Consider the following 14,592-nt stretch of genomic DNA (forward strand, 5'->3'; position numbering starts at 1 on the left):
CCGCCATTTTTTGCGCTGTTTTAGCTTTATAAGTTTTAGATATAAAGTAAATACTACTGAAAAAATACAACGGAATATGTTGAAAACTTGAATTAATTACTCATATATAACTAGCTGTGTTACTTGGGAAATTATTTTGGTGCAGTAGTGCATGGTAGAATATGGTAGAAAATGTCGTTTCTGTGGCACAAAATCTTTTCAATCAAAATTTTTTCGGCTGCGCCTCAATCAAATCGCTAGTTGACATGTTCGATCCTTTTAACGATTTTTGTTTGTTCAGCATAAAACATGTTTAGACAAGTAAGCGGAACTTAGATTACCAAGTTGGGAAAGGCAAGTAAAGTTCCAGTTGGGTGTGGCATGAAAGTTGTCATGAGCATATAAAACATAGATGTAAGCATTCCAAATTTTCTTTCAAATTCTTCTGGAATACTTCCTGGAATGCTATCAGCGATTTTTCTATGATGCCTAGGAGAATTTCTTCAGAAGTTGGTTCAGAAAATTCTAGAGCACACGCTTCCACAAACGTTCATTCTACAGTAACCTGTAGTAATTTTCACAAAGATAACCCTAAAAAATTCTAATGATTATCCCAAGATTTCGGAAGATACGTTTTTACCGATATTTTCACCGATATCTCTTTTTGTTACTTCTAGAAGATTTCCCACAGATCCTTCAGGTTCTGTTTTTTATTCCAGACTTTAAAAAAAATTGTTTTGACGTTTTCACAAGAAACTACAATAAGTCCTGAGATTTTTTATTTATTTTAGGCATTTTCATTTGGATTCTTTCCTTAAATTCATCCACGATTAACGGGATTTGGGGCAAGTGTGCCACCTTAAGCAAATTGTTCTCTAACTTTGTCTAAAGCTTAAAAAAAAACCCACCAATTTAGCCTCACGATGTTAGTTTCGCATCTTTTCAAAAGCACTATGCCATTTAAAATGAAAATAATTTCAAAAAGTATTAGTTTTGGAGCTCCTCAAAAATCATCTAAAATTACCTAATTTTCAACACTATGGGGCAAGTGTGCCTCCCATATGGGGCAAGACGGCCACCGAATGAACATCACATGTAATTCTACTTGCAATAAAAATTTCTTTATTTCATATTGATATTACCTACAAAGCAGAGACTTATTGATAATTTGAAAAATATTTTTAAGTTTACCGTCATAAGGGGATGCTTTATAACAAGGGTCATTACATGCGAAACTCTCTACTAGTCAATTCGAATGACTCAAATGATAACAAAAATATCATTCAATACGCTATATGAATTAACCTTTTATTACGGAGGATCTGTATAATATTACACTAGATCAGCAATAAAAAACGGTAAAATATTGATGAATATAAGTAAAACAGTTCTTAAAACGCCTAAAACCATGTAATTATCGAATATTTGGAGAAAAAATCACTTTGGCGCAAAAATGCTCACTTTTCCCGTTCTACACTTCAGAAACCACTACTGGTGCCTCATTTTGGTTCATTATTATGATTATGTGGATGATGTTTACATTTTTATGAATTTCACTCCAATAATTTTTGTTTGCCAAATAGGTGGCGCACTTGCCCCAAAAAGTATAGATTTCAACCAAAATGAATTTCGTATGTGAAACTAAATATTTTTTTCGTCCTACAATAACTTACACTTTTGTATAGCTTCACGATGTACAATACGTTTGAAAAATCTGTTATTAATTTACCTCTCACCATGCTATTTAGAAACAACGAAATCTTATAAAAAAATCACTGAAATCTGATTGTTCTTAAAAAAGTCGATGTAAATACATGAAAAATAGAGCAATTTTCGTCAAATTTAGATCATCGTTTTATGAACTATTAGGGACCGTATAATTAAGCTCAAAGAAAAAATATATTTTGTAGTTTTTATAAAATTAAGGGGTGGCACACTTGCCCCTATGGCACACTTGCCCCAAATTCCGCTACTCTCAGGAATTGCTTCAAAAATAATTCAGGCATTGTTCGATAAAGTCTTTATAAACTTTTCCAAGAAATCGTTAAATTTGACCTGGGATTTCACCTCCAGAACTTTCTCACGGCATTTCTCCAACATATCATCAAAATATTATTGCTGTTGTTCAAAGGTTACTCTAAAAAAAATCAATTTAAATTTCCAAATCTCCATGGTTGAAAACTATATTCAAGATTCCGCATCAGTTCAGGGATTCAGTCCGAATTGCATCAAAGAATTTCTTCAAAACGTCTGGTAAAACGTTACCCAGAAATTGTATTTGAACAAATAGAACTCATACAAGTTTCAACAGAGGTTATTCTAGGATTTTCTTTCGAAATTCCTCGTGAATATTTTTAACAGTTTTCCCCAAAACAATCTGAAAAGTTTTCTCACATTACTCTGGAGATATATCATACAGGAATGATTGATTTAGTATTTAAAAAAATGAAAGGTTTTCCTGAAGGAGTTTCGAATTATTGAAGGTATTCTAATCGGAAATGTTGGAGGAAGTCCTAGGGAAATCAATGCAATATTTTTTTTGGCGAATTTGATGCTTTATCGAAAAATGTCTGAAACGATCTTTGTATGAAATCTCCGAAGTATTTTCTGTGAAAAATTCCAGATTAAATTTTCTAAGGTATTTAAAACGATTTTTTTGTAAGAATTACTTAGAAAGTTCGTGAAAAATCTCAAAACAAGCTCCTGAAGAGATGTTCGAAATAAAATATCTTATATATTATATATATGATAATCTTATAAAAACATCTGTTCAACTTAGGAATCTAACTCTCGTGTCGTGGTTCCTGTTAGGTTTCTTTTTGTATTCATAATTCATGTGATACCTCGTTTTGGTGATAGGTAACACAGCGAAACAAAAATGACATTTTTCAGTGTCTCAAGGATCAAATTAGGCTTCTCTAGTAGATTTGGAGTTGCTGAATCTGATGCCATTTTCAGAAATGTTCCAGCACGTCACAATTTTTAGCTACAGGTCGCCAAAGTTGTGTGAAACACTGATTTTATTGATGTTTACATGAAATTTTAAGTATAATTTATCAAACTTTCTTGTGATTTAATCCACTAAGCATGTTATTTTGCACTTAAACTTCCATTTGGAACTAAATTTGGTTGAAATGGCGCGATTAAATTCAGATTAAACCGATTTTTTTGACATGTTTGCTGTCTCCATACAAAATTCTTCGTTTCTCTTATATGGGAAAATACGATACTTTTTTAAACCATCAAAAAACAACTTTATCGCATCGAAAGTATTATAAACTTTGCCGATAAGTATTATTATACACATAAAGTTTGAATTATGTGGCAAATTAAGCAAATAAATTGCCTTACAAGCTGGCAAACTTGCATACAAGTTGGCTAAAATACTCAATTTTTGCATTTTCAACAGCCTATATCTCAAAAACTAGACGTGCTATGAAATTTCTGAAAACGCAATGGATTCAGCAGTGAATAGCGGTATTTTGGTGCTTGAGACAAAAACGTGTTCCGCAGTGTAATTGTTGCTTTTTCCAAGCAAGAGGTCTCTAAACTTCTTATTTTCAAGACCATAAGTCGCTACCAGCTCTGAGTTTTCCAAGATATCAATCAGTAAAAAATACAAAACTTTGTCCAGAGAAATACCCGGACGTACCCGGAACGCTGTTGTTCATAAATCTTAATTTCATTTTAAAAGAAAGGCTATTTTTTCCTTAAGATCGAATGGACAGTTTTTCATATCTGACTTTGATGATTAACGGCATTTTCAGATCATTTCATTGAAATTAAGTAAAAATCATCAATATTTTCACGCTTTTTCCTATGCTGCTTAAAAGTTTAGAAAAAAAAACAGATAGTTTTTAGAAGATAAAAACACTTTCAAATTTATCGTTACATTTATTTTTCAAAGATACCATCTTTGAAAATATATTTTTGCTATTCTATTGATTAAAAGTAGGCTAATAAGCTACTCTTAATCAATGAAATGACCAACATAACGGCTTACTTTTCCTAACAATAGAAACAGACTAAAAAGTGTTACTTTTCAGCACTGTTTTGGGTGCTGAAAAGTAACACTTTTCAGTACTGTTTTTGAGTATTGCCAACTTAATATTCTGAATGGCTTATACAGCCATTCTTTGAATTGCTGTGTATTTCTCAATCACTATAGCTACTTTCTCTATATCCATTATTGGAAGATCCGAATACGATCCTCGTGTGCGATTCTGATTCGGTATTGGGTCGTCTAGCAGACGTCGATGAGGCAATAGAGTCATTTTGATTACTCGCAAAAAATCCGGTGTGTGCACATGAATAGTGACTGTATTGAAAGTTTGATCAATCGGCCGACAACGCATTTCGCCGAAAACGGATTTTTCTCGGTATCCATGCACTATACCCTACTTCAAAAGCAAGGCGCATTAGAGCGCATCCGGATGCGAATCGAATGCACTACTTCCGAAGTTAGGTATCCCGCATAGATTCTGAGAGAAAGCAAACTTCGGTGGGAAAACGATTCTAAATTTTATCCGCGCCGACAATATAATTTGATATAATAGTGCATGCAGCATCTCACCTGATCTGTCCTTGAATATCGTCGATTCTTGAACATTTACACGCTTATATCAATAAAGCATGAAAATTTGTAACAGTCATGTATCGCAGCCTACCTGATTGAAAAATTACGACGCATGAATGTCCACGTGGGTTCTCTTGAAATATGTGTGTGATCCTAGATAAAATCAGATTTAACGGATTTTTTTCGCAATAGCAGAAAATATTGTATGCAACTCGTTGCAAAACTCGATTTTTTCAGCACTCTTCGTATTTATCCAACTCGGCGAGCCTCGTATGTACGGCTCGTGCTAAAAAAATCATCATTTTGCAACTTGTTGCATAAATAACTATTTCTAAATTATATATTTTTTTTTTTATTAACTATACATCAATCATTTATGTATTTTGGAATTTTTTTTAACCTGGAATTATTTTTCAAGACCTGGAAAAGCCTGGAAATATCAGGGAATTTCATATCTGTAAACGAGTAGACACCCTGTAAGCGTAACATCCAGTTTGAAAACACTAAGCGGTGCACTTTGCTTCAGCTCATTCGTATCGATCACTCTAAATTCAAGATTACAAAGTGGTGGAGTGGTAGGGTACGTGGCTATCAATCGGGAGGTTTTTGGCTCGAATCTCAGTGTATGCTGTTTTTTTTATTTATTTTTTTATTTTGTCGATCATAAACGGATGCGTGACTCAGCGATTTTGGCATTTGAATCATGATTCCGAGCAACAAAAACCTAACGCGTGTGTTGCGTTACGACAATCTGACTCATGATATCATGAGTCCAAATCATGGTGTATTTTCATAAGATGAAAACACACTGGAATCATGATATCATGAGTCATAATCTTGTTTTAGGATTCTGATTTCTACCCGTGTAGCGGTCAAAAAAAATCCACTGCAGAAGTGAATCAAAAGTGCCAAGAATAGGATCTGGCTCCCTACTCAAACAATTTCCCATAGACATTTCGCGAATAATCATTACTGGATTGTCCATAAAAGGGACCGCTGAGAGGATTCATGGAACAATCTTCGGAGTAATAGGGTAGGTGTACCAGTTATGGCCATAGTGATTCCCTATTTCGCCATACGTGAAAACTTGAATGTCTCAACATTTTGAAAAGTTTTTTTGTGTTTTAGCAGTAAAATATACGATATATCTTGATGTTAAAACATTCGAAAATATTAAAAATTTGAAAGTTATCCAAATTTTGCATATGGCCAAAAAGGGAACCACTATGGCCATAACTGGTACACTTTCCCTATATGAAGGAATCTCCAGAGAAAAGGTGTCGTAAGCGACATTCCTAAAAGAACTTATAGAGAAATCCATTTCAAATCCTGGGAAAATTCTTTGATGAAATTGTTGATCAAAAGCTCAGTAGAATTGAATATATTGTAAAAAAAAAACTTCAAAATCCTTGGAGAAAATTCCTTAGAGGCAGTTTGATGAATCAAGATGAAATTCATAAAAAAAAAATCTTGGAACCCTTGGAGGTATTTCCCATAAACGGAGAAACCCAAGTAACACGTGAAAGGCTTTCCAAAAATGGGTTCTAAAGGCATCTGTAATTTAACTAGTTCCAGTTCTGTTGCATATTAGTATAAAAAGCTCACAATGCTTCATTGCGTTCATCATTATTGAAAATACGAGATTTGCTGCACATGTTCTCATCATATAGGAATGAAGTCAAGTTTATCAAGATGTATTCTGTGACTTTTAACACAAACTCTTGAAACTTCTCCCAAAATGGTGATTTTAATGTTATGATTCAAATTAACTAGGTATAGAGCGTCTGCAGCATGAGCTCATTGCATTTAAGTTGCGTTTCAACGCTCAAAACTCATGAAGATTCATCCCTGTAGCGCGGAAATTGTTTCAATTCTGTTGCAACATAGTTCAGTTACACCTTACATACCATGTAACAATAAAAACATATTATAGCAACAGTTTGTTTGTTTAAATGGTGTTTCTCATATGTTGCGCAAAAGTTTTTTTTTGCGGAAACTTTGGTGTCCTAGTTTCGCCAGTAAAGAACTTGTATTCTGAAGAGTGCAGTAGAGTAATAATCAACATTTTTATTTCTAGCCCAAGCAGCACAGTTTGTTTCAATTCAAGAATGAAAACATCTATCGAAACAAACCAGAGTTACCAATTCTTGAAAATATGACTTACAATTGCACTGGATAGCAACTCAAAAAGCACAAGAGGCGGAGCCTGTTCGCAACATATTTATGTTATAGTGTAATTCCTTATTTGCTTCAAACGACTTGAGAATAAATAAAATGAAAACCAAAATACAAACGAATATCGAACTTCTGGCCTTCAGATCAAATCTTCACCTCTACTCACTACTTTATCAGCTCTTCAAGCAATTGCTTCGCCAATGCACTATATTATGGGGACGGATCAAGTGTAGTGGTTAGAACACACGCCTCTCACGCCGAGGACCTAGGATCGAGGACCCATCCCCGAGATAGTCACTAAAAATTATAGTGAGGACTTCCTTCGGAAGGGAAGTAAGCCCGTTGGTCCCCAGATGAACTAGCCCAGGGCTAAAAATCTCGTCGGCCGGTTCTTGGCAATGGCCGTTCTCTTTAATAATTCTTATATTCCGTCATTCTACTGATTTTCTATCTTTAGCCATTTTTTCTGCCATTCTGTAGAATTTAACAATTTTCAATTATTTTTTTGGAAAATGTGTTCAAACTTTTCTATTTGGATCAGGTCTGATCTAGGTTCGATCCAGTCATTTCATTAAAAAAAATCTCTGGCTTCTTTAGGCATGTATCATCGTGTTAGTCATATGTAAAGGCAAAAGGTAACTGTAGCTTAGCAATCTATAAGTGAAGAGTTATATTATTGCTGTTGCCACTGGGCACATTGCTCCAACGTTCGAAGTCAGTCATGTCGTGACAGCTGAACTATGACATCGATATGACAGCTTTTAAAGCTATTGAAGAACAATAGATGGTGATGAGCCAAATATTGTGCGCATTGGAAAACTAAAATCTAAGTGAATTTACTACTGATTTTATCAAATTTATTATCCTAGTTGAAGTAAGTTGTTGAATTATTGAAACCTATAACGGGATTGTAAATTTATTTGAATTTTGTAGTTATCCTAGATAAAATACGAATAAGTCAGACCGAGACATTGTGCTACGGAAGATTCGCGTTGTCTAGCAAGTAAGAATAAATTAGTTACATAACTCACAAATATCTAAAACCCATTCGATTGTAGTTGATAGGTCGTTTCAAATAGTTGTTGTTCGAGGAAAGGCAAAATACGCGAATCACACCGAAAGTGTAAGTTAAATACGATGGTAATTTATTTTTCACAACTAAATAAAATATTTTTGCAGTTTAAAGCTGCACTAAAAGCAATTCTTGCATCTGTGCTGCTCAAAACCCGGTTACGATACCCTTTCCGCCCGCAACAATTCCCATAGCACAAAGTGAGTACCGGGCTGATTTCAAGTTCAAGGAACGTTAATTCCTCAAAGATGAAGATTGATGCTTCCCATACAACTTAACCGTATATTGATCTTTCTGCGCCAACTATTAGCACTACGTTCTCTTCTTGTTAGAGATTCTGTAAGACGTTAGATTTGTTAAGAGACGATCCAACATTGTATACAAGCTTTTCAATCAAAGATCGGGTGTCATAAAATAATCATTTTGTTCCTCAATCAATGAGAATACTGTAAGTACTCTGAAGAATACTTAGGAGATGCGTGGTTTTAGAAGACTTCTCAGATATTTAAACGTTAATAATTGATTATTGGGTATTATGTCCAATATCTGGTGATTGTGACTGTGAATTCTTAGCGGATGTAGATTTCTAATGGTATTTTTAGTATATCTAAATTCTGATGATTTTGAAAAGGTGTCCAGAGGAGGAAAGTTCTAGTGATACGTTAAGAATTATAAACTTTTGAAAATGATAATCGGAGAATCGAAAATTTTCATCAATACCGCTGAAATACCGAGTAAAATGAAATCCTAAAAAAGATCCTGGAAATTCTAGGCGGGATCCTGCGGATTTCTGGCAAGATGCTTTAGAGTCCAAGCATGTTCTTGCAGATTCCTTACAAGCATTCTCAAGATTCTTTTTAGGCTCTTGAGATTTCATAACAGAATTTTGAAAGTTCTCGTTGATTCCATAAGGTGGTCGAGTCTAGTACACGACACTGAAGACGGCCTTACAGTTGAAGTCGAAATACGCGTATCTGTCAAAGGATACAAACTCTAGTGCAATTAAATGGTATAGTACTAAATTCGGGTTTTTCATCTACTTATAGGTATTCTACTAAACAGCTCGAAGATTTATTATCATGATCAGAAGCTTGTTTGTGTATTCTACAAAATTAAAAACCGTATTTGTGGATGGAACAATTCAAAATTTAATTTTGTCAAATTTTATGCTAGAGCCTAAAAGTTGAACTGATTTCCAATGTTAATTTAATAAGAAAAAAAACTCATGCAGTTCTGTAACACCCAGCCCCTTTGTTTTGTAAGTACGTCTTTGTTAGAATAAATACATAAATTTCATTTTTTTGTGTTCTTAGACAGTTTTAAGGAAATGTCCAGTTCATGAATAAAGATGCACAAAGCTTCTTAAAAATCATTGAAGACATTTACGTGATAAAAAGTATGTAGAACGTTGGTCACAATTGCTGTGGATTCATGACATAGTCCATCTCAACGGAAATCGGCTTCGACGTGAACCGTTCCGAAGTTTCGATGCCATATGGTTCCATAAGGATGATGTAATAACATCCTAATGATGTTTTCAATAGTTGAAAAATAAAATAATAAAAAATGGGTTCAGATTGGCAACTAAAAATTCCGACTTTGCTGCCAAAAATGGAATCCCACTGTAGTTGGAGCTAATAATCCTCTGACTGACTCACCATCTTCGATTTGCAGTAAATTTTGAACATGCTTTTAGTAAGGTAGAATGAGTGTTTTCCATAGAAAAATCGATCATTTTGACTCAAGAATAACTTTTGAAAATGGCCTTTAATTTTTTGAATGCAATCCAATTGAAAAATTATAACTCCGAAACTGTTGATTTTCAAGAAAAATGTTCTATGCAGAAGTTCTAGTTGACCGTTTGGAAACATGCAAAACAAATCTTTGAAAAATTAATTTATTTTTTTTTTCCATGACAACTGAAAACATTTTTCTCTAAAATCAACAGTTTCGGAGTTAGATTTTTTCAAATAAATTGCATGTTAAAAATTATAGGCCATTGTCAAAAGTTACTCTTGAGTCAAAACGATCTATTTTTCTATGGAAAACACTTATTCCACCATACCAAAAACATATACAAAATTTAACCCAAATCGTAGATTATTGAGAACGATTTTCATTTTTTTTTCGATTCATTCTGGATGGAATTCGTCTGACTTAATATTGAATAGTGGTTGAATCTTGAAATATTTTTTTTTTATAAACCACGTTTTAATTCAAACTGCGAAAAATGAATCATACCTCGACATATTTTGCTACGGAACAAGATGTCATTATGTGAATTGAAATGACATTCAGTTTACAGATTGATTTCTTTTAATGTATTGAAACGTAATAAATTTGTGTTATTCTTTGGAAAATGTGCACTTTTGATCAAGCTACAAAAAACTGCAACTTGCTCATCACTAAACAATTGAGCGACTCATGGTGCTCAGCTCCCAATACCTTGGTCAAATTATGAGTATAGCAGTTTAGACTCATGCTGATTTGTAATAAAAAACAAAAAACATTGTCTGATTTAATACGGCTACAATTGGTCAAAGCCGGCGCGTCTACCCTACAAGCGCGCCGAAACAGACAAGCGCACTGATTCCGACAACCAGTGATTTGGTTTCAATTCAACGGTCGTCGTCACCTAGGCAGTTTGAAATAACAAAAACAGAACCGAAGAAAAATTGATTAAACCTTTGGGAGAAAGTGAAAATGATAACAGTTCGAACCCGAGAACTTCTGATGATTCGACTTCCACTGCATTGAACACGTGTGGAAGCAGTCATAAGATCCCACCAAACAAGCAAAACTGACAACTAATTACAGTTGAACAAAACAGAAAGAGTCAAATAGCGCAAAAACGAGTGAAAACGACTCGCACTTTAATCACCTATTCGAGCGTCTTCTCCGCCGCGATCCAAGCAACCACCGAAAATCTGGGTCATCGAACTGAATGGTGCGCGAGTCATCGCCGGCTCCGTCAAATGATGATGATTTCTTCCCAGTCAGTCAAGTCAGTGCCTACTTCGATTGGATCACATCAGACATATATGTGGGAATGACGACGGCGAGTGTTTACTACGCCTTCCAAGCCGGTATTGAACATAGGAAGGAAGCTGAAGATCGTGGTGATATTGAAAGTGGGTAAAAGCAGTGCGATAAAATCCACATTTTGATGTCATCCGCTCAAATGGCGAAAGCATTTCTTCACTTTTTTTTTCGAAGGTGGACCTTCTGTACACGGAAGCAGCTTGTATCGATTGCAACACCAGCTCAACAACGACAAAACACCTAACGTCGTGTTAATTCTCACCTCATTTCACCTTTGCTGAGCGGGAAATGTTATTCCGTCGTGGACTCGATGCTAATCCACTATGAATAATAATAATATTATTCTAATTCAAGGGGTTTTCTTCTATAGCCTGAGTTTTATGTTATAACAGGCAGCGTCGAGTGAAATAAATTAACTCACCAAATATGAGTACTCCTCCCCCTAAAACCAACTGGTCAGATGAAGAATGATTTCTACGTTGGGGAAAAGTTCGACGCACTTACACCTAGATTCGTTTTTACGACACGTATTCACGAAACCTTTCAGAGTACATAAGAGGGTGTATAAGATTGCATTAACTTGACTCCGGGCAAGGCCTGCTGTGGTTCTCCTTCAACTTGACTCCGGTGCGTTCTTTTGCGACGAAACAAGAAAGTATCATAAGTTTCTGGTTGTCTCGGCGTTGTAGGCACTGCCAAAAAATCGATTCAAATAATTGACAAAATCTAGGTTAAACCATGTTATTAACCCAATTTTTCATCGCTGAACTGAGTTGTAGTATATGACCAGAAATTATGGGTTTTCAATAGAAATCTAGAAGGTTCCACTGGAATCCGAGAATTTATTTTACAACCGAATTCTGAATGGTGTGGTGAAAATAAAGATAACTGCACCAGATGATACGTTAGTGTTCGATAAATGTCTTGCTACAGTTAACTCTCCTTTACTCGATATTCCGTATCTCGAAATTCATTTAGAGAATAATAGTAAATGTTGGTTTTCATGGCTATCTTGATGGTCCCTTAGAACGCGTTTGGACTTAATGTTCTATAACCTCTCTAATTTGATGGTCCCTTCGATATTTAGTTGTGAAGAGTAGACTGTACAAACTTTTAAAGAAGTGATAAGCAATCTGCCAAGATCTCTATTCTATTGGCGAAATATCTCACCAAGAATTCATTACGGAACTTGACCGAGCGCTTTCCGAAAAGTAATAATTGGTTGGGAAACACTATTTTAAGCGCTCTATCTTTGTTCTTTGGTAGTACCAAAGACACATTAAAGACCTCCATGTCCCTTGCAGTTGCCCAAAATTTTATGGCTCATAAGGTAATCTACACTGCCGTGAAAAGTGTACTGCGATCTGTCAAACTTGGGTACCTTTTGCACTACCGAGGGACCAAATGCAGTACTAGAAGTGGTACCCAATTTGAGCCCGAGTCGGACGGACCTGGTAGTACGTTGAAAATTTCAAGACGAATGGAATCACGTTCCTAACCAATAGTGTCGTTTGCTGAATCAGATCGAAGCAGCCTCTGCACGTTCTATTGGCCACTGCACAAAAATCATCCTCTCTCTTTCACTCTCACAAAAAAATTGTAAACAACAAGGCCAGTAAACGTCAAAATCTCATACAAAATCAAAACAGTGCAGAGCCCCATTCCATCGAACGCGAACGTGAATGCAAAAACAAACATGCAATTACTTTTAGCGCAATGTCATTATGATACCAACCATTCATAAAGTTCCGATAGCGACCAGTAAAGATAGTATGAATACATTCATTTTCCGCTCTTTTTCAACCCGTTCATTTACTCTCAGTTGCGTTTGTATCAGTCATTGGTCGATCGAATGGTTGCTTCTTGTTCATTTCCATGTTTAATCCCAAACATTATCCATGTCGGTCAATAACATCAATCGAACATCGAAGTAGAAACCCTTTGCTTGGGAAAGAGAAATTTTTCAATTAGCCAACCTGCCACTGGACAAGCAGATACGGGGAACGGCGACCAATCGGACGATCTTATGTAAGCTCCGCGCTTGGGATTAATGGAGCAAAACGGATTCGCCAAATGACAGCATTGAGTAGGCGTTGACAATGAGGAAAACGGCATCACTATTGCAATTGAAAACCATCATTATTGGCTCTAAATGCTGTAACGGGCAGCATGGTTTAACCTTTTTATAGTTCCACCAAGTTCGCATACCGATGTGGTCGGTGTTTCCCAAAAGTGTAACTGGGTCAACGATTCACATAAAAAAGAGTCATAAGCTGTACCAGATTAGCATCGAAATCGATTCGGTTGAGAGTTGCTTGCCACAAATCACGACACCTCTATCAGCAGTACACTTTTTTCATAAATTGTACCAGAAAAACCCATTAGACATAAGCAAATTTTGAAATTTTTGCTTTTCCATTCATAAACAATGTCAAATATAATAATTATCATCCTCGCAAAGTTTGACATGATTTTAGCAGTGAACACGCCATTCAAAGTTTATAGGAAACATTTCTAGGGAAGTAGTCAACCTTTTATGTTCAGCTCTCTACTGCCTTTCTACGATCGAGTTAAACTTTAAAACTTTAAAATTCGCATCACTCTAATAAACCATAATTTCCCAATCCGGCACTAATTTCTTCTCGATTTATTCTTTTTTCTTCCAGAATTCCCCTCTTTTCATCGAACCCAGTATTTTGTGATAAACCGCGCTTAGGTGTACATATAATTTATTAACCAGCGGTCATTCCACACACATCCCAAAGTGCAATAAAAAAAAAATCAAATTACTCCATAACCTCGAACGAACAAACCGCAACGCTGTCGAAGAAGGAAAAGAAAAGCAAAAGTGAAAATCAGAACGCATCAAAGGAAGCCACACGTGCTCGGGCGATAGAGAAGGAGAGTGCTTTGATTGGTGTTCGTCGTTTGTGAAATGTCCGTCAGTTGTTATCGTTCGTGAGCAGTGTTTGCAGGGAAAACCCCCGCCCGTCGATCGAGTGGTGGAAATTATCAGTGCAATTTGAAATTAGGGCGTGGTGCAGCAAGAAACGCTGAAAGTGATCGTAGGAGGATATTGAAGATCGAGCAGAATCTACAGCAGTGACACACTATGGAGTTTCGGTTCAACTGTCATCCGCTGTTTAGGCAGCGCATTGTGCTGATCAACAACTCACTTCTGCCGACCGGATTCGTTGCTCAGCACAGGAGAGAGGCTCTGTAAGTTTGTGTCACTTTTTTGCAATACTGCCATCTAAACTAATTCACTCTTTGCAATTTACTAAACATCTCGTTGAACTGAAAATGATAGAATCTGTACTCCCAGAAAACTGACAAGAAATGCATCCTCTGGTATTTTTCGGCCTGCTATCAAGAAAAAGCAAGATATTGCGAGGTATTATATGAGATATTCTATAAACACAACAAAGCCTATTTATCTAAGATCAATTACACAAGGCCCAATGAGTATTATATTGTTCGATTTAGGTTTCTTTTTGGGCTGTAATTTTGGAATATTTTGACCACAATGAACCGGCTTTCATTATCAAATGAGGCGTGTTCCCAGAAGTATACCTTGTGTCCATTTGGATGAACATGTGTTAAATTTTGCCTATTGAATGTACTTAATACTGACAAGGGAGGGTCACGATGGTGTTACACGGGGTTTTCAATCGGACTATTTTTGTTAGATTCTACATGTTGGAATGTGAAAAACCCCAAAGCCTTTCGGGTGATGGACCAGTGGTAT

General features: G+C 35.8%; 1 protein-coding gene across 5 annotated transcripts in view; it reads left to right on the top strand.

The window, feature by feature from the left end:
* The window catches only part of LOC5570947 (alpha-tubulin N-acetyltransferase), a 155,431-nt gene that overhangs the window by 60,977 nt on the left and 79,862 nt on the right, over window positions 1-14,592 (top strand). For all 5 annotated transcript variants that reach the window (XM_001653362.2, XM_021839756.1, XM_021839753.1 and 2 more), the window contains exon 2: window positions 13,511-14,063. In XM_001653362.2, coding sequence (XP_001653412.2) covers window positions 13,957-14,063 — 107 coding nt within the window. In that variant the 5' untranslated portion in view covers window positions 13,511-13,956. The remainder of the gene's footprint in view (window positions 1-13,510; window positions 14,064-14,592) is intronic.

Source organism: Aedes aegypti, chromosome 2 (genome assembly GCF_002204515.2).
Source record: "Aedes aegypti strain LVP_AGWG chromosome 2, AaegL5.0 Primary Assembly, whole genome shotgun sequence".
Taxonomy (NCBI): Eukaryota; Metazoa; Arthropoda; class Insecta; order Diptera; family Culicidae; genus Aedes; species Aedes aegypti.